The sequence below is a fragment of the Diachasmimorpha longicaudata genome, chromosome 15 (genome assembly GCF_034640455.1).
Source record: "Diachasmimorpha longicaudata isolate KC_UGA_2023 chromosome 15, iyDiaLong2, whole genome shotgun sequence".
Lineage (NCBI taxonomy): Eukaryota > Metazoa > Arthropoda > Insecta > Hymenoptera > Braconidae > Diachasmimorpha > Diachasmimorpha longicaudata.
The window spans coordinates 4,288,982-4,316,055 of NC_087239.1; the positions used below are offsets into that span (position 1 = coordinate 4,288,982).

A 27,074-nucleotide genomic window follows, 5' to 3' on the forward strand; every position below is an offset into this window, starting at 1 on the left:
GAATCGCCATTTCGATCCCCCACGCTCATAAAGTCCCTCTTCCCCCACCGTATCAAAAAAATTACGAATCCACTGATACCACACTCCCCCAATCAAACCGCCTCCTCATAATGTACCTTTCTCATCTCCACCGAACATCAGCAATGGCGCCTGCGCGCCACCCCCTCGCCGAGAGTTCCCACGACACCACAAGAGGTCGCCATTCAATGCGCGCGCAATCCCCGGTCCAAATCCGCCATTCCCCGCTGTTCCCTCGCCCCACGGATTCCGCCGGTCCCCGTGCCCCTCCACCAATCCCAGTCAAACATTCGCATTCCACCGTTCCCTCGTCCCACCCCACCCCACCTCGTCGTCCCCAGTTATCACAAGCATTCACCCCCGTCACGTTGCGTTCGTCGCGACGCTGGTGCCGTTCCGTTGTTCGTTGCACACACGTCGTTCACTCGGCTCACTCGTTCCCCTCGCCCACCCCATCAACCGCCAATTCACAACGCACATACCACCCCTCCTCCTCCCGGCCCCTTCCAGACACACACCTACACATCGCCACAACCCCCTCTCAGCACCCCTCCCCGAAGCCATCGCACGATTCGACGTTTTCGCCGATTCAACTCGTCGTCACAGTGGCCATTCGTTTGTGTGAGAGGGGACTGCGAGGAGTCAGGAGGAACACACAGTCGGTTAAACTTGGTTTTTATCTCCCTCCCCTCTCCCGGCCCCACCAAATAAAATATCAAAAAGATTTTTTTTCTCTTCTAAATCCCCCCTCCCCCGGAAGGACGTGCAGTGGGCGACCTGTCAGCGTCGGACTGAACAGTCAGTGTGTAGAAGTGGCTCGGTGAGGACAATCCAACGGTCAAAATAAATATCAAACAATAAAAAAACGGTAAAACGGAGCAGCTTCGGCAGCTCCGTGTCCACTCGGGGGACTGAAATCAACGTTAAAAACAAAGCCGGTGGGTAGACGGTCGGAATCACCGTAGAATTCCCCTGTTACTCTGTCACACCGGGACACCGCTGATAAACTGGCGTGTCTCACTGTTGCTCCTGTGATTAACCATAAATATTGAAGTGCTACGAAGCTGGTCAACCCCGTGGCTATTGTCACTGCAGCATAGCTCGTCGAATTATTGTTGTTACGGAGAGAGTGAAGAGATAAACTCTAGGATGGCGTTCAACGGCGACGGGCCTCATTCCAAGAGGCAACGACTCGAGGAGGCTGGACATCGAGTGAGTAATTATTTATTCAATGAGAATTAACGAGACACTCGTGACAATAAACAATTCGTCGGTACCAGTGATATCCCCGGGGGGTTATTAATGCCTCCTTGTCATTCAACACTCCCCTCATTCATTAATTCACACTTCCGACATTTTTCCTCATCAATCACTGGTTATCGTTGCTCTCGTGGTTAATTAAGTGAGTGTGTTTTTTTTTTTGGGGAAGGGAATTTTTTCGGGAATAATAGCCAGGGGTTGTGCGGTTCGCCGGGGGGGTGTGTGGAATGGGTTCTTGTGTTTTGGTAGGAATTCCAGGGGTATAACCAACAATCGGTGGGTTTTATCGTGCGTCGCCATTTCTTTGGCGCCCCCTTTGGTTAGTTAATGGTCATGGGGGCCTGGGGTGCATCCTGAGAGGACTGATAACAAATCGTGGAGTATTATCGGTTGGATATTAATTCGTCACTGAATGTCCTTGGAAAAAAGTTCTTACTCGTTTGCTCATTAGTAACATTGAACGTTTCAGTCCAGTACAGTGCTCTGATTTACATGATTTGTGGGTAAATCGTCGCCAGACAGTCTGCCCCCGTGAAAACATCAACTCAACGGTACTCGAAAGCCGTTTACGAGATCACGGCGTCTTGCATTCGCACTCATCTCTGATTTAATACAACGGGACCACTCATCGTTTGCGGGAGCAGACAGACATCCCTTCCTCCTCCCCCACGAGCTTCTTCACGGTGATTTTAGAATTACGGGGGCGTAAATTCGATGGGACTATCGATTTTTTTTTTCCGATGTAAAGGGAAGAGAGAAAATTATCGACAACCTGTTATCCCTGCGTGGCAGCCGCTGCCCCACCGTTGCTCTTGTCATGGAGGTATATTGATTATTTCGCGAAGCCGGCCGTTACGGTCTTAGGATGGCACTCTATGAAGACGGGGTAGAATGGGCCGGTGGTAAAACGAGATGAGTCGCTTTTGAGTGCTGGAGAGATTTTGGTGAATATCTGGAGAACGGGGGGAGATGGGGTAATTTTTGTTATGACATTTTTTGTGGAGCGGATCGAGTACTGCAAAAGATGTTATGATGAAAATTACGGTATCTGGTGTAGATTCGGAGATATGGGGCGATTTATCTCATTTTACCACCTCGCGAGGGATTTTTTAAATCTGGTCGTTTCACCTCATGTCAATTGGCTTCAGTGTTTATTTCTCATCGAGGGAGATGTCCTGCTAAAATGCTGAGCAGTTGTTCGTTGAGTTATTCAGTCGAAAAAAAACAGCATTTGTCGGGTAAATGGCGTTGCAATATAAATTACAGGAATGCGTAATGCATTACGGATATATTTAGATATTTATAAATAATTTAATTGGCCGTAGGATGATACAATGCATGCGCGTAGTTGTATAAACGATGAAACATCTAAATTTAATTTTGTTTCAAGTACCAGATGAAATTAATCTCCTCTTAATTTAATCGTTAATCTTGAATGAAAATTCACCGAAAATTAGTTGGAATATGTCAAGTGTCACTTGTGCTCATATTGCTTGGTTTTTTCAGCCCTCGGTATTCCAACGTTTCGCTTATTTCTTCGGGTTTTTATTCAACGTGGAGAGATCGATCGATTCCAAAGAGCGGCCTTGCACCTCTACCCTTGAATTGAATAGCCGGGGGATGATAATGCAATCCATAATTTGTAAATTATGATGATTGAGGGAATGAATTTATTCCACTAATTTTCACCAACTTCTTCTTGAATTTCAAGTCTCAACCCAGTTGTCAAGACTCACCCAAATGACCCAAAGTGGATCCATCACCTTATGGGCTATCAATAGACCAAGCTCATTCCTTCTCCATTATCTTCTCGTTTCGCTTTCATTACCCTCATTCCATCCCCTTCTCAGTCTCTTTGCCCCTTTACCCGCGGTGTAAAAATAATCAACTCGCTGAGTAATTTTCCCTCAGCTAAGTCATGAATTTATCATAGTCGTTCAACTTATGGTTTTATTATTCATCTCGTCCCTTCATTCCACCGATGTGATGAATAATGTTGAGTCAGTGAATTCCGGAGATTGCAATTACAAAATTTGGGTGGATGTGTCAGCCACCCAAGTCCAACCGAAAATATATCGTTTAACGTGCCCATGGCTGTGGGAGAGGGCACATGCGCCGCAGGGATTTCTCGGGCTATTTGCCAGGAGGGATAGAAGATACAGGTTGTTAGGAATTAAATGTGTGGCGCACGCGCATCATTGCACTTCCGCAATTAATGTGGCCTTCCGCTTCCTTGTAATCGGGTATTCTTACCGGTGGATAGGGATCTTTGTCTTGCGGCCAACGACATTAATAAAAACGTTTACTTTGGAGTAATGAAATGGGGGAAAATTGGAAACCGTTAAATGAGAGAGAAATTACTGGTGATTGCTGGCATTGGTTTTAGGGGTAAAATGTAGAAAGTGAAATTATAGGTTTTGTGGAAAATAATGGAATTAATAGTATGTTTTTGTTGGAAAGGTGGGGAAAATGAAGAAAAAATTCGGTTTTATTTTTTATAAAAAAAAATCGTTAAATTTATGATCTGATAAAAATGACTTGAAGTTTAACGAAATTTGTGGAATTGACAGTCATTTTTAGGCCGGAGGCCAACGACATTCGACGATTTAAAAATAACGAAAGAAAACAAATTGACAACTGCAAAATGCTGAAAAAAATGTCGTCGGAATGTTGAGATTTTTTAAGCGATAAGACGTAGAAAGTCGAGCAACATATGTGTCATGAAAATCTCGGAGACGCAAATAAGATTGTGAGAATTTACAGATTGACACTCTCATTTTTACAACTATAACAAAAACTTTGGAAATCTCAGGATTCCCTTCACTCAGGATCTGCATATATTTACCATTTTTACGTCTCTCCCTCTCCAGACTCCATTAACATTTATGAACGCATACGAAATGCGAGAACTTTCAGATAAAATCCCCCAGAACATTATTGTTCTCCATTACAGTTTGGACTTTGCTACTTGATAGGGTATACGAAGCCAATCGTATCGCTCTGCAACACTGTTCTCCCCGGAACAATACGTGTCAGATGTATTTTGTGTTTGTCGAGAAACATTCCATTGAAAAATGTCATTGTACTCCACAAATTATCAGTCATGATCTGCACGCGTCTTACCATATCTGTTGATACAGTCAATACAAAGGGCCTCTGAAAATGGAGTAATGTGATAATTCAGGGGAAAGTCGTAGGTCATATCATGGTTTAGTTCACTCGATTTAACTCCTGGCATATAGACTGGAGACGTAACTGTGTCATACGACGGTCATTGACGAGAAAAAAAAAAATTCTCTCCCGTAATCTCCAAAATAAACAAACCGAGAATCCTGGTCATTTTTCATCTGCACCGATACAGTTTATCATAACAAAATATTTATTTTTCGTTGATGCTGAATGGCGTCATAAATTGTAGAATTTAAGTGACTGTCATTTTACAAATTAATTGACGACTTTCCTCTAGACGTAAACACCCGACATTTTTTCTAATGACATTTAACAATAGAGTATTTTGCATCACATGATGGTCATAAGTCAATGAAATGGAAAAAATAACGGTCAGTTTGGATGTTTAATGTTGACACTCAGTTGCGGTGGTAAAATCCATCTCCAGGTTTTAACGTCAATGGAAATGTGTACATTGGGTTGGGGCTTTTGAATCTCCTTTTTCCCACAAATAAAAGACAACTTGCGAACAAACTTAACCGTTGACTAGTAAATGCTTTTCCGTTTATCGTGTCGGGGCAATAAAACGTAAACATTGTTTTCGTTGCTAATCTCTTTATTGGCGCGTGCTTGGCAACACGCCAGTTGCCACCAGTGGCAACGGCTAGACAACCCTTTTTGCTTCCATGATCCCCTCCCCATTCAACCCTCCACCCACCGACCCCCGGACGTCTTTTGAAAACACCCACTTACAACAGCCTTTGACTTTCCTGTTGCTTCCTATCCACTTCCACATTTTCCTCGGTTGTTATTACAGCTTCTTCATTACGTTATCTGACTGGTTTTTTTTTGTTCCATTATTCTCGGTCGTATGGTCGGATTGTTATTCTTATGAAAAGTTTTTTTTACCGAGAAAGTTTGTTCGGGCTTGTTGGGTATTGTTTATTTATGTTGAGAATAGTTTATTCAGGACACGAAGTTGCGTTTTATCTGGAAATTCTTCCTCATTTCTATTCAATCGTAAATTTCTGCAACGACATTTCCTTATGGTCCGTGCAATGCCTTTGTTTCGACTAATTTTATGTTTTTTGAATTTCAGAATCACGAGTACAGTGGGTATGGAGACGAGCCTAGACGCAAAAGGTGTGTGGAGTTGAAGATAATTAGAACTTTTCGAGTATGAGGTGAAGTTGTAAAACGTAGTAATGTGAGGGTTCAATTTTTTTGTGATTAGGGGACGTTCCCTCATGGGGTAATCAGCTTTCCAAATTATACGTGATTTTGTAAATTAAAAACATTCTTGAGGATGAGACAAGAGATTGGAAATTTTATTCGAACGGTCTTGAGTCATTTTCAATTTCGGAGGTCTTTTTACTTCACTCCTCTCGGATTTCTTCTGCGATTGTAGGGAACACTGTAAAGCGATCTTATTACGACTGAGGAATTCCGGACAACGAACGTTTGACACTCAACTTGACATTCCAAAATTTTTTATATGCACACTTTAAATTATATTCTTGTTATAGTCAACAAATTACGTGAAGTCAGGATGCACTGTTTAACTTTTTTCGAGGAACATCTTAAAATTTAAGGCAAATAAAATTTTTGTTATTATCTTTTTTGGAAAGCAAGTTGACGTCTGCAAAAAATATTGAGACAAAAATTCCGGAATTTCCCTTCGATTCCGAGGTATTCCTTGGAAAGCGACTGACACCCAGAATGGACTTGAACTATTTTACCACATTGCTGTAAGTTGTTGAGACTTCCAATAGAAAATCAATAGATTTCTTCGAGAAAGCGTCGGTTTTTTCCTCGCAATTCTTTCGCACGTGAGTTCATGGAGATGTAAAAATAAAAAAAAAATATATGCAATAGTGAGGAAAATAAATCGAATTGAATCGCATACTTTCTGCTACGTTTTACCACTTCACACATGGAGAATACAAAACTAATAATGAATTCTTATGAATTTCAGGGAAGACACTAACAAGCCAAATCACGTACTCCTGTTCACAATCATAAATCCAGTCTACCCCATCACAGTTGTAAGTGTGAATGATGAAAATTTCTTATTCTCGATATAAATTGTGATACGACAATCTCGAGTGTTTGTTTTGACAGGGATATATCTCAAAGCACTTCATATATCAAATTTACCATTTAATCGTGGTACATTTGAAATTTGAGTAATTAAATTCCTGCTGTCTGTATAATTTTTATGGTGTTTAAATACCGTAAATACTCCATTGACGTTGATGCGTGACATAGTTTATTGCTAAGACAAAAGGAGACGTCGTCACAGCGAGATTGAGAACGAGTTGAGCGAGGTCAAGCGACGCGCCAGGAATGAGATAGAGCAAATCGAGAATGTTCAATCTCTCGAAATAGATTAAACGATTTTTAGGTTTTTTTTTTTTATTCACTTTTTTGAGGTGCATCTGAGGGGCTTTACGGTGCGAGTGTAGAAAAATTAATGCGGTGGGGAAATGGGGAATAACAGTAATGAATTATGTATTCATGTATGCTAATTGTCATTTCACTTTGCAGGAAGTGCTGCATGCAATCAGTGCACCATGTGGCCAGGTACAGCGCATAGTAATATTCAAGAAGAATGGAGTGCAAGCCATGGTCGAATATCCTTTTCATAAATTAAAAAAATATGTAGTTCATGATGGAGTCATTGATGTGAGATGAATCAATATTTTTGGGGGAAATTGTTCGGTTGAATGAAGAGAAAAAGTTTCCAATTTTATTTTGATTTTTTCTTGCGAATCTGAGTTTTTATTTTCGATTCATTCATGACCACACCTTTCCTATATTTTCGTGATGATTTTATCGTGTACGATGATTCTATCATTTTATTGAATGTATTAACTCAATTTTTCATTTGCTCCACTATCAGTTTGACCCAATAAGGATAATTTTATTGAAACTTCTCTCATCAAACTCGAATATAGGAATGAACTCGTCTCATTCCCTAATTTTATGAATCATGAATCACCATTGTCCACTGACAAATGTGCATGTCAATATTTATGATCCTTAACGATACAATTTGTGGGTAATCACGTTTGACTCGGTTGAGTCAGCGACACGGGCCAAAGAGACACTCCACGGTGCTGACATATACTCCGGCTGTTGTACATTAAAAATTGACTTTGCCAAGGTAAGCACAAAGCTGAAAATTCTCAAATAACGTACCACGAGTAATCTCATTAATACGTTATCCCATGGTATTAAAATATTTTTAAATAGTTCAAATAGAAATAGAGATAGAGACACGCAGGTCGAGAATTATCGATCGAGTGTGCTGTGGAAGAGGTAAAACTGGTGCTCACTCGTCTTTCAGCGTACGCCAACCGTTTGAATTAATACTCTACGTTTAATGCTCTTTCTCGGCTTGGCATCTAACGCAACCGGCGATTTAGTGGTTTTGGCGAGGCCAAAATCTCGTTGCCGAGTGCCACTGCCAAAAATAGGTTTTTGGATGATTCCATCGCCACTTGAGGGATTTTCTTTTGCATGTGAGTCGAGGGACTCAATGCAAATGGGGTAGAGAGAGAGGGGGGGGGATGGTTACCACAGTTGTTACCTCTCTTTGGATTGCACATACCGTTTGATAAGATTAAAACGTCTGTCGTAATTCTGAACATTTAACATGACTAATAACAACATTCGTGATGTATCGCGGTTATTAGTTGAGTCGTAAATGAACCAACAGCGGGATGAAATAGTACTCGTGGTTTATGGGCTATTGTTGTTGGATGAGTTCATATTTTTGGATGTTCGACATTGATGAAAATATGAGATTACTGATATTATGTAATATATCATGATATAACGATATGTTTGGGAAAATTATCGCTGCTGATCGGGAACGAATGGAGCTTCAGTTTCACAAATTTTTCAAAGATGTCAAGTTGATGGAACTGTAAACGTCGGGCCTTAAGTTATGTAACTACTGCATTGATTCCACGTTTAGTCGATAAATAAAATAAAATCACTGGAAAAAATATTATTTTAAAACGGAATCTTCTATTACTGGAGTAATAAATGATCTGGTAGGGGAGTGAAATAGTAGTCGTTGTGGTTTATGGATAATCGCTGTGGCGATGGAAATATTTTTAGGTCTATTCATTTATGAAAATATGAGCTTACTCAAACAACACAATGCCATGTGATACAGCGATATATTTGGCAAAACGATCGGTATAAATGTGGAGCGGATGGAGCTGTAGGTTAACAAGCATTTCAAGGAACTGATATTGATGTGACAGACGCACATTCGATTCTACGGTATTCGGTATTTCACAATAGCCCAATTGTCTAAATTCTCAATGTTTCAATTCGATTCTCCCATTCAACTGGTAAAAAACAATTTGACAATCAACCAAATGCTCAAATCAACCAAATTCCGACGTTTCATCCGAACAGTTTGAATAAATCATATCATTAAAATAAAGAATAATGAGTAAATAAATAATAAATTAATAAAATGGGAACGTAACTTTGTTATTTGTTTCGTGGTTGTTAGTGCAGTAATCAATATTCAAATTGTCAAATAAATAGCCCTCGTTGTAATTTATGTAATTTTGTTACGGCTCATATTTTCGTGGGTTTGAAATTTCTTAAAATATGAGTTTTCTCCCACAACATAATAACATTTAGTGCACCACTATATACGAACCAAAATCACTGTAGATGTAGAACGGATGTAGCTGTAGTTGCACAAATATTTCAGCCATCGGACATTGATGTGACAAGTGACTTCTGGGCCTTCCACTCGTTTTATTCCACTCATAATGCGATGTAGATGATTTTAGAGTGATGTCCCCCCGGGGGGAAGGGGGGGGGGGCAAGGGGTGGGCATTTTTGAACGACAAATATTCCTTAATTTATCCACCACCGAACATCCATCCCACACGTTTCGTAAACCACATGAGCGTCATATGACAATTTGTCCGCCACTCACATCTCCCTTTATATCACACATCCAACGGGTTTATACTATTTTATCGTTGACTGTAATTCTCCATCTCTGTTTCATGATTCCCCCGCGTTGACAATTTTATGAATATATGTGGATGACATTTATTGTATGGCGTGAATTCATGCCGCTATAAAACATGATTTATCCTGTATTTTGGATGGATTATGATGATTCGAATATTTTGTTGCAGCCGACTAAGCTTAATGTTTACAAGAATGATGCAGAGAGTTGGGACTATACAACACCAAGTTTGGGTGAGTTTCATGATTTATTATCTTTATTATTGTATATATTTTTATTGAGGATGTCATGGGGTAGATGTGCATCGTGGGATACGGGAGACCAACAGTTACCTCCGGGGTATTTTCTGGAATTTTTCGTTCATTAAATTTTCTTTTGTTTTTCTCAAAATTTTATGAGAAGAAAAATTTAATGAAAATTATCGTGACACGGAGGGAAATGTGTAGAAATATATGGGAAAAGGTATAGAGTAAATATTAGGTATTTTTATTGTTAATCCGGAGTGAAATCTCTTCGCGAGAATAATTTTCGTTAAAAATGTATAAAACCTTTATCAAAATTTTAAACCATCACTTCAAGTTTCGTGAGGGAATTGAGTTGTGTAGATTTTACTGAATATTTTTCGTTGTACGTGAAAAAATTCCCTGTGAAGAGATTTTTTTACGTCGATGGCAACGGACGAAAATTAAATTTTACCGCACTGGGTTCGATATAAAGTAATTATTCATCGTCACAGGAGAATTGCGACACACATATGCATAATTGTGTAATATTCAAGAATTGGCGCGTCCATGAGATAATTTTTAGTATAACTCTGTCAAAAGTTTTCGAATAATTTCGTAAATATTAAAAAAAATCTTTACATTTCCCAACGTCCGGTAAATTCGGCTTTGAGACGAGCCAGAAAAATATTTTCGACTTTTCCTCCTCCGGAAATATTCTGTCCTTTCAATTAAGCATAATTAAATTACTTCTCCACCTCTTGACACCAAAACTACTCCGGAACCCCTAAAAAATTCGAAAATTCCATTTCCCCTTCATCACCTACCTCGACTGCACGTTTTTATCGTTAGTCCGTCAAAGAGACTCTCGTTTATTATCCCACAAAGCGAAATGTTTGAAAAAAATTTTCAATTTTATCGCTGGAAATTCCCTCAGTCGTTTCAATTAAGATTTAGTACATCAGATAACACGTCACCCGTAATTCACAAGTGAAGTCTTTTAATCCGAATGGATTCTATTCTCGACCTGAAACGTAATGCGTCAACTTCGACAGTTTTGTTGTGAATTTATCTTGGCAGCACGCAATTTTCGGGGAGGCAAGTGACGAAAAAAAATATCAGTCTTGGCATTTTCACTCCGAGTCACTCGTCAGCAAGATAATTGAATATTTACCAAGATGTTGAATACAGAGTATTGCGGTTTACCACTTCAGTGTTACATTCGAGGAGAATAATTGCCCATTAAAAATGTGGAGTATTTTATGTCTTCAGGAAAACTTTGATTTTTTATCATCGGGTAGAAATGACGGACGACGTTTTTCAGTGACAATTCTGGTTCGGTATAATCCGAATGGACTATCGAGAAAATAAATAAAGAAGGCGTGATTGACGGGCTCTTCCTCGGGGGATTGTGTGACAGTTGAGTCAAAATATTCCTCTCATTCGGAGCGATTCCATTTTTTTCTCGGTCATCACGAAAAATTGCCCCATGTGCTTCATTTTTCCAATTCTCTGGGGGACCAAACCCACTGTAACTCATATAATGCCCTGAGAGATTCTGAATGACACTCATTGTTTATTGACATTGCCGATAGTCATTTGGCTCGATGAAATGTGCAGCGAGGTAATTCCATTGCCTTCGTCTTCATTTTTTGGGAAATATGTTTTGGAATGTAATAACGATGACAAGTGGCCTCTGAGGACTTTCCCCTGGAAAAAAAATCAAGCGAAGGGAGGGAGTTCCAAGAATATAACTTCGCCTGTCGAAGCATTACTTCAACATTTAATTAGGTACTGCGTCTTCAATCATCTTGCCACTTCACTTTTAATTTGATGCTTTTCTTGAAAAGAAAAACTCATTTCTTTTTGTTAGAAATTCTGAAAAATTGACGTTCTCTTCTCATCAATTCGATCTCCATTTTTTACGAGGTATTTCAAAATATAATAAAGACAGGGAAATTTCCCGAGGGATTTTTTGTTACAGAAAAATCAGATGGGAATGAGGAAGTTCCAAGAATATAACTTCATCTGTCAAAGTATTACTTGAACATTTAACTAGGGACTGCATCTTCAATCATCTTGCCACTTCACCCACTAATTTGATGCATTTCTTCGGGAAAAACTCAATTTTTTGTGGAACATTCTACAACAAAATTGAAAAAAGAATTTTTTTTTCCATTCACCTATTGAATTTCCGCTTTTAATTGTCGCCTTCCTATGCGAAGATTAATTACTTATACTAATAAGCTCATGAGACCCTGTTGATGAGTCTTAACGTCTAGAATGATTACTCAGTTCCATTCATTTTTCAATTTTTTTTCAAACGAAATATCCCCTTTACTTTTCATCTTCATTTTTTGCGAGATATCTTGGAATCTAATAAACATAGCGACCTCACCCCCTCATTTTTTTCCAGAAAAATTCTGTTTGACAAGTGATCTCTCCACACATTTCACTTCGCCTGTCAAAGTGTCACCGCTTCTCTCAGCTACTCCACTAATAATTTAAATGCCTTCTTAAAAAAAACTGCAATTTTTTGTTGAACATTCAGAAAGAGACATCAACCCACCGAAAGCCCTTCCTTTCGGTCACTGGATAAAATGTCCTGAGCATCGAGAAGAGTTAGATAACAATTTATTTATTTATTAGATCGAGGGATATGACTAGAAAATTTGAGCAGTAATTGAATCGATTCGGTCGTCGTACTGTTTCAGAATTTATTTAATTCTGTTTGAATAAAAACATAATTGTTTGTCAAACATTTGAAAACTTCAGTTGGTCATCATTCGTTTGATCATCCCATTAAGTTACCCCTATTTTCTGGTCCCTTGATGAAGGGAATTACTACTTATATGGAGGACCCCATTAGAGTTCGTTGATGAGGTTCGTTATTTATTCAAAGTATCAATAGTTATTCGTCCCGATGACGTGGTGGAACGAGCCTATTTGTATTCTGTTTTATTGGTGTCTAGTTTGTATCAAGGTCAATTCCAGAACCCGAAAATTCAACAAAAATGTAAAAAAAAAACTTTTTTTAAACGTCATTCGCTCGTAAATTCTACGATTTGTTCCGGAAAAATTGAACATCTGTCTGGTGACTCACCGCTGTGGGGACAAGTCGTTCCGTAATTTTTCCCCGACGATTGAGAAATTATACGACACGGAACGCGGAAATAAATCATCAGCTTCGTAAAAATTGTTGAACGCTCGAAAATTTTTTATTTTAGAGCGACAATACGTCGGGAAATTTCTGAAAATATTTACTCTCTCAGGAATAATTATGTGACGCGTGAGATTTCTTTTTCACATCCATCAAAATTTTCGGAAATCGATTTCCCATCACTGATAACGTGAAATATTCCCTACGTATTACAGAATATTAATTAAAAAATTGAAATTTAATAATTATTTCATTCGTTTCTCTCCAAAAATAGACTCAAAATTATTTCTCATATTTAATGAATGAAAGAAAATGATTGTAAAAATATTTTGACCAAAGATTGTCAAAAATCTCCATGACATTCTCAATCACTTGAGCCTCAACAAATTAGACATCTTTTGGTACTCAATAATCCTCGATACGTTAAATTTGCATCGAAAGAGTAATGCTCGCTATTCTAGTATCACTTTTAGCTTGCCATTCTCCCTCCTTCCATCTCGTCTATTTCCAACCCCCCGGGGATGAACTATTCCCTCGGTGTCATCCCAAAATCCCCAGCCTCGCCTTCTTTTTTTACGATCAAATCGAACTTGTTCCCTCCCTCTTTCACTCCACCCAACCTGATAAAAATCCGTTTGATACACTGAAAGGCATTTCCGATGTGGAGAAAAAGAGAATGCGTGGCATGATCGACACGACAGAGGGAATACTAAGTGAATTGGAATAAGATTCCCGGTTTTCAGGGCAACAAACCACTCTATCCACATTTTCCTCGTCATTTCTTGGTCGATGCACACACTCGGTGAAGTGATTCTTGGCGACTGGTATGTCCCCACGATTTATCCAACACTTCACTTCCCTCCACAACTTCTAAACTTACTCCCCTTTCCACCTCCCATCCCCATGTGCCAATTCACCGAGAGACTTCATTCAAATAAATGTTATATTTAATATCTTAGTCATCTCAATGTCGCATGAATTAATGTGTAGATGATATTTAATATAAAATTTATTGGAATTTTGACGTTTGCTAAATGCATTTAGCTTTCAGACATCAATAACAATATCAGCACATTAGAGCATATGCACCCCATAATGGACAATATGATAACACATATGTAGGTAATGGTGATGCACAATGTTCAGTATAAAAATAATAATGTCAACGACATTCATGAGACACGATAATCTACATAACCAAGAGGATGACACACAACACAACGCCAGCTGCCTCTAACCCAGGAAGAAAAAAAAATATATCAGCCTCGATACCTTTTTTTTTTTTATATAAACCGATTATGGCGCGTGTTAAAGGGAAACATTAGGACACAACCAGAACCCCCAGGCACACGAGTCTTGAATAATTATTTTTTTTGTCTTTCTCATTCGAGGAAGAGTCTTCATTACTCATCTCCCCTGTCAATGACTCTGTAGTTAACTTAGTGAGACACAGCTTTCAAGGATTGTCTGTAGCTGCTCGATGAGGAGTCGACCGAGGCGTGAATAACACGCCAGCCGTTGGCTACAAAAATAGTAAAATAAAGAAAAAAATATTCATTACGGGAAGATAGTTAAAGAGAAATGAGAAGAATCATGGAGATGACGTTAAAAACATCAACGAAACGTGAAAGTTAAAGAGAGAAAATTGAATAAAAATATGTCTCACGGATAATAATAAATAAATGGACAGTGGGAAAGTTTATAATGTTAATTTAACTCTGGGAAATGCACATTAATTCACATGAATTATCACTATTTACACATAACGACAACGAGAGTAGATCTGCCGGACCCTCCATTCACCAGCATCGACTGTCAGACAATAGACAAAATGATAGATCAATCATTATTTGCCGCACCATTAGTGATAATGAAAAATTGAACAAAAAAATAATGATTGTTTATTTTTCTTTTCCTCGCCGGAGAAAGTAATCCTTCATTATTACACACACGCAGTATAAATAAACGTGATAATCGGAATTTATCAGGATTTTGAAAAAAAAAAAACAACAACAGAAAAGAGGATTGTAGACGTTATAACTATTTCCCGACAATTAAATATACTGTTGTCCATTGTTAAAGGCTACCAATGATGCACTCACAGACAAACATTCGATCAATCAACCTATCGACCACTGCTATCGCCCCGTCATTAATATGACTTTAACAAATTTAACAAGAGGAATTTGTCAATTTTTTATCTATTTTGGATTAAAATGTTAGAGACCAAAGTTTTTGATAAATCTATTAATTCAATTGAATTCATTAACATCCCGTTCATTCACACGTTTTTTCAATTAAAGATATGTAAAACACAAGAGATGATAATTATTTCCAAGAATTATCCAAGTCAATATGCTAATTCTCACTTTAATTCAGTGACATGTAACGAATCAATTTTTTCAATATTTTTAAATACACGGAGAGGAAATTCTATTGAAGTTTATCATTAAATGTTAATCGCGCTGTTGCCAAATGGTCTTGCAGGAATTTTTAATAAAAAATTCCCGAAAAACTTATGCGCCACCCGATTACTGGAATTTATGGGTAATTTTGAAATGGAATTTTCTCCGTGAATCGAGTAATCTCGATAAATTTTTTGTCGTAAATTCAGTGGGAAGTGGTAAAACGGTTCAAGTTGGCTTTGGCCACTGGCTGGATTTTACTGAATACCTCGGGATATAAGGAGATGGGAAAATTTTTGTCAGGACCTTTTTTGAAGACCACAACTGGGGCTACAAAAAAGATATCTACGAAAATTTTGATATCTCCCTTAGATTCAGAGATATTCATCGAAAAACCAGCCAAGGGCCGAGCCTGAAGGGGAAACGGACCCTCTGTGGCTGCACCAATTTTCAAAATTATTCTTTCTCTTGTCATTTTTCATTTTTATCTGCAACACTACTTTACCAACTTGATTTGCACTGTTGAGTTAATAAAGTAGTTTTGTAAATAAAGAATAAAAACTGCGAGCGAAAGTACAATTTATAAAAATTGTTGACTCACAGGATTTTCCAAATTTTTTACGAAATATTCTGCTTTCGCAGGAAATTTCCTTTAAAAATTTGAGGAACTGGTGGCCTTGAGTCGCTCTCCTCAGGCCCTTCGCCACTGAATTCCACTCTCGACAAAAAAAATTCCCCAGACACTGTCTCGAACAGCCACTCGCTCCCGAGACACTCCCGATAACCGAAAAATGACAAAATTGATTCACTAAGTTCAGTACATTAGCCATTGGATTAAACGAAGAACAAATTGATAATTAATTAAAAATTCAATATTCCCAAAGTACCCATGGATTAATACTTGCACGGAATGCAGGGATGATTCGAATGAGGGAAGAATTGCAGGAAGGCAGTGATGTTATGTTGGAATGTTTGTCTGTGTGCAGATGCGGCCATCACATTGTTGACTTGAGGCGATGATGGATTGACATGTGGGGACAAGTCAGGGCCGGTGAGTGAGGCTTAGGCAGGTCTACGACTAATGCTGCTCTCCTTACCCCTGTACTCCTGCGTACTCTCCAATGTTGGACAGATGTGCTACAGAGAAGGGGCGAGAGACAAATTTGTTCGTTCATTATTGTCCAAGGATAATTGTCCAACAGCACCAACGGTAAGTAAATGCGCTTGCTTTTTTGCCAAAAAGAGAGGAGAAAAAAAGAAAGAGAGAGAGGGATATTTGAAAAAAAGTTTTCAGGAATAAAAAAGAGGCCAGATGAGAACGGAGAAAAGGAAGAAGCCAGTAGTCAGTAACTAGATAATGTTAAGGCTGAAAAAAAAAAAGAGGAGTGGAAATAAATGGGCTTTGAACAAATAGTGTTTTATCACGGAGGAGCACGCTAGGTGGAAGATGGAGAGTGAACCGACGGGCGTTTAGAATTCAAGTGCAGTGAATAGGAGTGCGGATCGATCCGGTGGGCTGTAGGTGCGGTTGCTACACTTGCTACTTGCTTTGTCAGTAGTGGTGGAAATGCATCCAGAGGGCAATGGAATAACCGAGAGATATCCCTGGGGTGGGTGGTAGGGCATCCAGGGGAACAGAGAAATGATGATGATGCAGGAGGATGGAACAATGGAGATGCTGGAGATGTTGAAATATTCATGCTAATGTTCTCAACGAAATTCGTATATTGTATGTTTTTAGGTTCAAGTGGGCACAAAAATGAGTCGAGTGGCAATGGTAGGCCGGCACCACTTCTTGCTGAGCCGAGATACGGTGCAGCACCACAGCCATATGGTAATCCTCTTCCGGATTTTACATAATTTAACCAACTAAAATAGAACTGTATTCCATTAGCGTTGGGTTAATACACCGGTGGGATGTTTTAAAGAAATTTTTTCTTCTCATTTTCCCCTCGGGAAAAATAGGCTCAACACCACAAGTGACATTTCCACCTGGTGCTGGACATGATCGTTATGAGGAGAGTTTCAATGGTCCAACGACGTACGCTGAACCGTATGTCGAGAGGTACGGTATCAAGAGTGATTTCGCTGGTCGTGAACCACTTCATCCTACACCAGCTAGGCCTGGGTATGTACCGAGTCTTGGACAAACACCACCGACAAGTGCACAGGGATCTGTCATGATGGTTTATGGATTGCAACCGGATAAAGTCAATAGTGATAAACTATTCAATCTTTTTTGTCTGTATGGCAATGTCACGAAGGTGAAGTTTCTTAAGACGAAGGAGGGATGTGCTATGATACAAATGGGGGATAGTATAGCGGTGGAGAGGTGCTTGCAGAATTTGAATAACGTGACGATTGGTACCGAGGGCAAACTACAGTTGGGCTTCTCTAAACAGGCATTTCTCGCTGACGTAACAAATCCGTATATTCTCCCTGATAAGACGGCGAGCTTCAAAGACTTTACGGGAAGCAAAAATAATAGGTGAGTAGAGCTTTAATTTGGGGAATTAGGGGGAGGATAATGGAGATTGATGATGAGGGGAAAGATATAGAGTTATTAGACAGGTCTTATTTGTCCGGTAAATTTTCTGACTGCGAATAAATCGGTTTTCTACGATTTCTCTATTTTTGATTTTTTCCAAATTCCTATTTGAAATGCAAATAGTCGGCAATGTTGGGGAACATGAGAAAATGGGTGAACCCTCGAAATATTGGTTCAGTGCGGCTCCCATTGAGCATAACTTTGCTGCGCAATTTCAATCGGATCGGTCCAGCAGTTCCAGCAATTTAACAACTTGTTAAAAATTTTTTTTTCCCTCGATGTATAAAAAACCACCGCGGTGAATTCAATTTTTTTTAGTATTTGTCTCGATGGTCTCGATGTAGGTCAATGATAATATATAGACTCTTTAGTACACAGTTTGGAGATATTACCGTTTTTCCGGTTTTCGTGAACGGCTTTGTAGGCACGATAACTTCAGAAAAAAGGGATCGTTGAAGTTTCATGGAAAATATGGCAGTTTTTCTCGCGATATTAACATTGCATTGGCTCTAGATTTTAGGGAGGTTTCATGAGTTTTCCCAGCGAGTGGAAAATAAATATTTAAAAGCCAATTGACCTAAATTTGTAAATTTTTCAAACTACGAAATTTCTATTCTGTAATGATAAATGAAAGTGTCTAATGATCCAAAAAATGCCAGTCACATGCCTTCCGTCAGATAGTCCGGAACCCCTGCTTGGTTCACCGATCAAAAAATGATTTTTTGTATCAAAAATAGATCAGTAGTTTCCAAAAAAAAATTTTCACCCCAGTGGCCCCTCGGTTGAGAAAATACTCAAGATTTTAATCTTCAAAAATCTCAGGCTCGTTTTAACTACTCGAAACCAATGAAAAAAAATTATTTGTTTCATGGGGGAACAAAGGTTTCTAAATCCAGCAATGGCCAACAAAAATAGGATACAGCCCCCCTCGAAGATTGTCCACTTCTTCAACACACCCCCAGACTTAACTGAGGACACAGTAAATCGTGTTTTCGTTGAACGTGGCATTGAGGCCCCAACGACAGTGAAATTATTTCCTTTGAAATCTGAGAGATCATCATCAGGTCTCATTGAATTCAGTAGCGTTGGTATAGCTGTTGCTGCTATTATGGAGTGCAATCATACAGCACTTGAAAATAGTAACGGCAAGTTTCCATACATAATGAAATTATGTTTTTCATCATCACGCACAATACCAACGAATTTTCCACCTGGTGGTGGTGCTGGACAAAATTCATCAAACAATTCAGCTGGCAATGGTCATGTTTCGAAAATGCAACAAGATGGTGAATAGAACGTCGAGGTAATCCAGGGCCAAAAAATTTACTACAAGAATCAACGTCAGCGTAAACAACACTACAATATTCATCAATTGTGTATGAATACGGTAACACAGGCGGCATTAAATGATACGAATGTACATTCAACGACAGCTGGTGCTACTGCCATTGCCATATCACCAGTGATGCAAGCACAGTTACCACCTTCCTGTCATCTTCTTATCACAACACCGAGTTTATATCCACCACCGCCACCACCACCACCACCACCACTTACCGTACCACAGGCATTACCACGTGCACAACTTCCATTATCGTCACAACCGCTGACCACATTCTGGCCCTATGGATAAATAAACAACAGCAACGGAAAGCGTAAAACAAAGTTTGTAGTCGATACAAATTTTTTTTCTTCTTCTTTCCTCTCTGCAATTTATTTTTCATTTTTTTTTGGGAAAGAATGGATATGATAGCGAGAGAGAGGGAGAGAGTTGGACCAAAATCGTCGTAGGGAGATGCGCCCAGTGGGTCGAGTCCCCGTTCATATCTTGAAGCTCTTTTTTTTTCGGCCTCTGTGGTCACGGACTGGAGGTAGAAATTGCCAAACGATAAATCGTGACTCTTTTTGAATATACATATCAATGGTAATCACTCTCACGAATAACTTTTGTCGATAGAATCTGAAACAACGAATGTTTCCTGATTTTTTAATCTATATTTTTCCGGAACACCTCTGCGAAATGAATATTTTAATATTTACTCAGCGTCCGTGACACGTGATTCGAATATACAACTGCCGAGTTCTATTGCGGTTTTCGTTGGAAGGGGGAAGAGGGAATTATTTTCTATGGGAATGGAGAAATCAGAGGAATCATTTTACTGAAAATATTTCATACCAAGATCGATTGATTGAAATCGTGAAAATAAACGCGAATATTCCGAATCAACTATTGCCCCTCGGGTAATACTTCTCTTTGCGCTGGTTTTTTTTTCGCGGTTTTGTTGGGATTTTGTTTTTTACAAAAATTATTTGATGACGATGTGTCAATACTGGGCGATACAATCCGACAACGTATCGAATAAAATCCCATCCACTGATGAGTGATTCAGCAGCGAATTGATAGCGCGATTCAAGTCGATCTGGACTATTGGGTCATTTTGAATTAATATCTCGGAATCCGCGGCAGATACCGAAATTTTTATCAGAACATTTTTTGTAGAGCGAATTAAGAACTATAATAAAGGTCATGACAAATATTTCGCTAGGGGTCTTACATTCCGAGATAATACCTCAGTGAATTCGCAGTGTTTTATCGCTTCACTGCTAAATTTATCAGTCAGTCCATATGATAACGTAACTCGTCGCGAAATCGGTGTTAATCCCCCCTTGACAAACTAAACTGACAAAATCTCGACTGCTAATTAATTAAGAACAATAAAAACATTTATCACGCGGTGCTCAGCCCCGTGAAAAATGGCTGCAGTGTTAAAAAAAAATTATTTATTATGAAACGAGTACTCGATTTATCGGACACGCGGAGCAGTGAATTGAATTTTATATTGAGAAAAAAAAGTTAAAAACAAATAAACCGGAAACACGCAATGACCTTGACGATACAATATATTAGTATCCCTTGGCAATATTTTGTCGGGTCAAGGGATGTTTTTATAAAATGAAAATAAATATAAAAAAATGTACGAGAAAGGGAGAGAGTGAAAAAAAACGATGGATTCGACATTTTACGTCTCTGAATAATTTTTGAGTAACGTGAACCAAGCTGCTGAAAATTACATGACATACTTTACATCAACAAATCGTGAAAACATGAAAATTATCATAAAAAAATATTAGACTTGACTCCTCGGCCATACGTAAATGTAAGATAATAAAACTTCGAGGGTCATTTTGATGCCACTCATGTGAACGATAGATGTAGGGCCCCGATTAATTGTCCACTGATTGTGTGTTCGATTGATCAAACTTGCGAGTCGATGAGCAATTGTGAGTGCGAGAGAGTGATTCAATAGACTAAGAAAAAAAAATGTTTATATTTGAGGCAATATTTGTAACGATACATCTAGGTAATAGGTTGTATTATAAAACGTGAACGGTTTGCATTGCATTGACGATTTTGGGAGACAGTTGGTTCTGTCATTGACAGAATTAATCGATCGTTAGTCAAGCAAATGGAGACACTGAGTCGATGCAATGTGGCCTGCATCTTATCCCTGAATTGTATATAGGCAGCTTCAACGACGAACTCACGATATTACAATTTAATGGAATTGTTATGGGGAAAGTGCTTAAGTAGCCTAACAAATGGATTAATTCTCGGTTTATTGGAGGTTGTAACTTTTCGTCGGACTTGCCAGCACTTTGGATTTCTGGTTGCAGTGGGATTGGGGTCTTTTAACTTTTTTTTCGATGGGATTATTTGGTGGCAGAGCATTGCAGGATGATTTCACTTCTTTTTAAAATGTGGTTCTACTAAAGCTGACATGAATTTTTATTCAATTATTTCACTGTGAAATGTCTATTTTTCTTCAGACTACTCAAGTTAAGTCACCCTGTTCAACTTCTCCCCTGAATGCACATAATTTTCGTCTCTTCACTGACTTCAATTCGTGTGCATTCAATTGAATATGGAATTATTCAGAGGTGGAGTATAACAGGATGGATTCACTTCACTTAAACACGTGTTCATAATAGAGGATTTCATTTTTGTTTGAATACTGTGAGGTATTCATTGAGAAATTTGACTAAACTCTAGTTATTTTATGTTTATTAAAAACATTACTCGCAATTTTGAAATTAATTTTTAATTGATTAGTCGACTTTGAAAAGCTCTTGGGAAATGTCTATTATTTTTGGAGCACTTGTTCATTTCACTCGAGAATTAATTTCCCGAGAATATCTTCGACTACAAGAAATCATTAACTATCCCTTCTATTTTAAAATCCCTATTTTAGACAATTCCCACCAAGTTCAATTAATTTATAAAGTTCATCCTGATGAAATCTTTCCATAAATTTTTACTTGACAATTTCCCTGAGTAAAACTCCTCATCAACTTCCCCTCACTCCTTCCACCATCAAAGACGTTCTATAACTCCGCAATATTCCAAGTTCTCGATTCATGTTTCGCAATCGCTTTTAAATTCAGTGATATTAATCAGTCAGAAGTTATCCAGAAGTTAAGTCATCCCGTTTAGCCTTCTCTCCACTGAATCGGTATAATTTTCATTCCTCCACAGACTTGAGTTCGTGTCGAATATCACGAAAAATAATCAGAGGGTTCTTTTGTCATTCGTAATTGTCTTCACGAGACAGTCCCATAAATCCTAGTGTAGCGAGTGATACTTAAAACGAAAGAGGAATGGTACAGAAAATATTTGACGTCGACTTAGTGATTTAACCGTAAAAGGAGAGAGGAATAATAAATTAGATGATGTAAATTAAATGAAGAAACTATCATATCGAGTAATTGTAGGTAAAAATTCATGTGTTTAGGAGTTTTGGGAATTCAATCAAGAGAGTATCGTCACAACCGTTTGAATAATGTGAATGTCCCAGAGTGATTTATCGAGATCCACGGGCACATTTAATTTCATTTATCCATTATTATCTTTCGTTTACCATTCAAATACTAATCATTACTTTTTAAAATGATTATTGATATTGAATTAATATCCGAAAAACCCCTTTTTCGCATATTGACAATTTTCGAGTCATATCTTAACATAGAAATAACATTATTTGGATACGGCTGTGAGATATATACCTTTGGCAAGAGTATTTCGAAGTAAAAGATGATGAAAAAAAAATATGAAACAAACAAATAAATAATCATTCGACTTACAACTCGCTCGACAATATTTATATCTATCAATTTTTATCACTGATCAATTTATCAATCGACAAATATTTTGTAACAATTTATGAAATAATCCAATAGACCGAAAGTCTTTTTAATCAATTTATCACCTGGTATCGTATCGATAAAAAAAAACTTTGACACTTCAAACTGATACAAAATCCGCCAGGTTCACGAGACAAACTGCAAATTGTGTCAAAAATGTGGTCATAAATCTAATTTTTTTCCTCGAACAAAACAAAAAACAATTTTTCAATTTGCGTGTGCACTGAAATCCGGCTTAAATGCATCTTGATTTACGAGGGGATGTCTTTATTCGGCGGATAGAAAGGCAACATAGAAGAAAAAAAAAACAATTAACTGAACAAAAAACAATATCAGACTACAGAAATATAAATAACGATGCCCTCGTGATTAAAATCACTCTCCAATATATACACTAGAGCCCGCTTTTCATTATGCGCATCGATATATTCAATTACTAAAGATACATGATGAAAGAAAAAATAAACACTGAAAGAACAAAAAAAAAATAAGTACATAAAAGTTAATAAAACTTGCACGCCAGACTGTCGCTTATTTTCTGATAAACATTACTTGTACATTCAGTGCGATTAATTAAGGAAAATGAAATTAGGAGATATAAAAATGTAGTGCGTATTACAACGAACCGTTGAGCTCGTGATGTATGATTTTTGATACATTGGGAGAGAGTTGAGGATTAAATTGATCGTAAATTGCGTTGCAATTGGGATTTTATGAAATTCTTCAATCCTCATTTTTTAAAAATTGACTCAAATTTCAGTAGTAAAGTGATGAAAGGAGAAAAATCCCTGTTGACTCACGACCATTTTTTGTTGAATATCTTAAAATTCAAGAAAGATAGCAAAATTTGTATAATAACTTTTTTTATGCACCGATTTCAGTTCTACAACAAATGTTATAACAAAAATTTCACTGTCTCGCTTAGACTCGGACATATTACCCCAAAATGGGACTCAGACTTGTCAACTTATCTCACTTCCCCACTTCGTTACTGATTTCTTCATTAAAAAAAATAAATATTTTTAATCCAGTTGGATGATTTCATGAAACTCAATTGTCTCTCCAACGATTTCGTAATGAGAAAAAAATCCCATCGGGGTGACGAAAATGTTTAAAAATCATATCCTTGAATTTGCATTTGCTCCAAAAAATAAGTAAAAAAGGAAGTGACGGGAGCGTGTAAATTCAGCATTAAAAATGGGATAATGTAAACATGTAAAGACTATGCCATTCACCGGTAGAAGAACGTAATCAATTGTTAAAGACCTGCGCCAAGGCTCGATGATAGCCATCAATTATTATAAATGTTGTGTGGTACTAATCACTATTTGTTTCTTCCATTACCTATTGAATTCTTTGTTTTTTTTTTAATCATAAAATTTATGTCTCACGTTAACTTAAAAATGATATTGCGCCAGTTACTTCCAGTATTAATGATCTCTCCCGGTGAATGGAATAAAAAATATGTACAAAATCAAATTGTAATTGTATTAGGTACGATCCCACTCGTGGTATCGAAAAAAATTATATATACGTATATATACTAGAAGTATGTCATATTGATTACCCTAAGACATGATTTTTTCTCGACGTAATTGAAGTACACACCCACGTACTGCGAATTAGGGTTGTAAACAGAAAACAGAAAAAAAGTAAAAAAAAAAAAATATGTCAATAATTATGTTACATAAACGAATGAACGCGATGAGAGAAATTTCGTTTAAAAAAATATAATTCATACATATCCTCATCTGTATGTATATATGCGCAAGATAAATTCAATTGAATGCGAGAGTTTCATGGAATGATATTGTGAAACGAAGCAAAATTTATAATTTAACACCTCCAATTTTCCCAAAATTGCGAGGCAACAGCAATCGATTGATCGTTGCAAAGGGTCAAGGAAATTTTTTGTTGATGAAAAAAAAAATTTAATGAAAATACGGTATTAGATTATAAAATTAATTAGAATTAACTAGCCGATAGAAAACATATCGTTATTATTACATTATGTTACGTTATCGTTTAATTGTCATCATTATTGCATCACACTTATTCAATTCATCATAACGATATTTTTGTTTTTCCCCTTTTTGTTGATTAAATCCTGAGAAACGAGGGCGTAAAGTGCGTAGAACTGCTGAATAAATTTTTTTTTCTCGTGATGATTGACAGTTGTTGAGAACCCGTGGTAATTGAAAAATTAAATGTGATGCACTTGAACGTCTTCGGGCGTTTTGTAAATAAATAACGAAACACACATTGGGAGAGAAAATGGCAAAATGGTCAAGAATTGCGAGGAACAATAAGCGCATTAGCCTTTAGTAAAAATCAAGTATTACCGGTTTCCTTCTGCCATCCCTCCCTTGCCCCCTTCTCGTGTAATCACCCTTCCACTACATATCAGGTTGTAAGAATCCGAAATTACCTTGTGTCATATCAATGTTTCTAGACTAGATTTTAATTCACCATTTTTTGGTGAATATCAAAAGAGTTGTAGTTGTTCCCCTCAGGAACCATTTTACGAATATAACGAAGGGATCGATGTCTGGTGGGTCGAGTGAATAAAGATGAAGTGTTCCTGAGCTTAAGATAAAAAATAAACCCCGTCCTCAAGCCCCCAGTTTCCCGGACATCCTCGAATCCTCGATAATCCAGGCCCACGATTTAATGAAATAAATTAAATAATAATGGTCTTATGCTCTGTCTTCCCATCGCTGCGTCAAAAGACAAACTAGATGTAACGATAATTTGTTGATTATACAAAATACATATTATACATTTAATGATAATTAATCGACACATGAAAACTCCAAGTACCGTGTTATAATGGGCTAAATAAATGATAGTGATTTAATTTTTAGTGATAAATTAGCCATTAAAATGGCTATGATAATTACAATGATACACATCATCACAAGTGATTCGATTAATTAATTGGTAATTGGTGGTTTTATGTTTTTACATTTGTTGGAATTGACAAATTTGATGAGAAAAATACGTGGAAAAATAATTAATTGCCCATTGTGCCGCAGTACATATCTACGTATGTAATAAATTTGAATGTATTTCAAAAGCGGTAGAATTATATTTAGTACAATAACAATTCGCTCATACAATATTATAGTACATAATGACGAGATGAGAGAACAGAAAAAAAAACACTTCAACAAATACAGGAACCAATGATTGATTAAAATTCATTCAATGATTTTAATGAAATTTGAAACACTTATGAGATTGCAATAAAACAAAAGGCATATGAACACAGTCACTTCACTAACAATTGCGCGATGCATTAATAATAATTAATTAACTCTACGAATAAAAAAGTTTTGGATTAATGTGTTGTAGGTGTATATATTTATACAAAAATTTCAGTGAAAATTTTAACGATTTTGACAGTGAAAATTTAATTAATTGTATAAATACATATACGTACGTTGCATTGTACTGTATGTCGTACGCTCTAATGTTGTTTAAAGAGTTATTTGCGAGTCAATTATCTGTGCCTAGCAGCCCTGAGCACCCTACCAAGTGTACCACCGTCTAGACGAGAAGAAAAAAAAATAATTCAAGTAATGAAAAAAAAAGAAAAAAAAAACGTAAAAGTAAAAAATAATAAATTTAAATGAAATAAATACTTGAGCGAGTGAGCGAGAATAAATTACGAGAGGAAGCGAGAGATTGAGGGGAATTTGAAGGAATAAAAAAAAATGAAAAATGAGATTTAAGAAAATACTGAGGAAATTGTGTTCTTGAGGGAGATGATGAGAGAGAGAAAAAGATACTGATGAGGTAATGAGAATTGCACCTTCTATACATAGTCAGCACAATGATCTGTTCCTATTTTGGAAACAGTTTTTTTCGGATTTGCCAAGAATTAAAAAAAAAAAAAACAAAATGTATACCTATGGATTAGGTGACTAAAAATACATGAATGAAGTAAAAACTTACGAAGAACAAAAATTATATATATATATACAATATAATAATTTGAATGAGCATAAAAAAAGGTGAAGTTAATCTTCGATTGATTCACTTATATTATTTATCATCTTTGTGAACTCATTACTTCCCGTTG

General features: G+C 37.3%; 1 protein-coding gene across 1 annotated transcript; it reads left to right on the forward strand.

The window, feature by feature from the left end:
• Positions 1–368: 368 nt before the first annotated feature.
• Positions 369–23,456, forward strand: LOC135169476 (heterogeneous nuclear ribonucleoprotein L). Its single transcript, XM_064134529.1, has 9 exons — positions 369–1,230; positions 5,546–5,589; positions 6,422–6,491; positions 6,994–7,079; positions 7,516–7,612; positions 9,627–9,690; positions 16,985–17,077; positions 17,209–17,731; positions 18,674–23,456. Exons 1-9 carry the CDS (start codon positions 1,168–1,170, stop codon positions 19,083–19,085), a joined length of 1,452 nt encoding a protein of 483 aa, XP_063990599.1. The 5' UTR covers positions 369–1,167; the 3' UTR covers positions 19,086–23,456.
• The last annotated feature ends 3,618 nt before the right edge of the window (positions 23,457–27,074 follow it).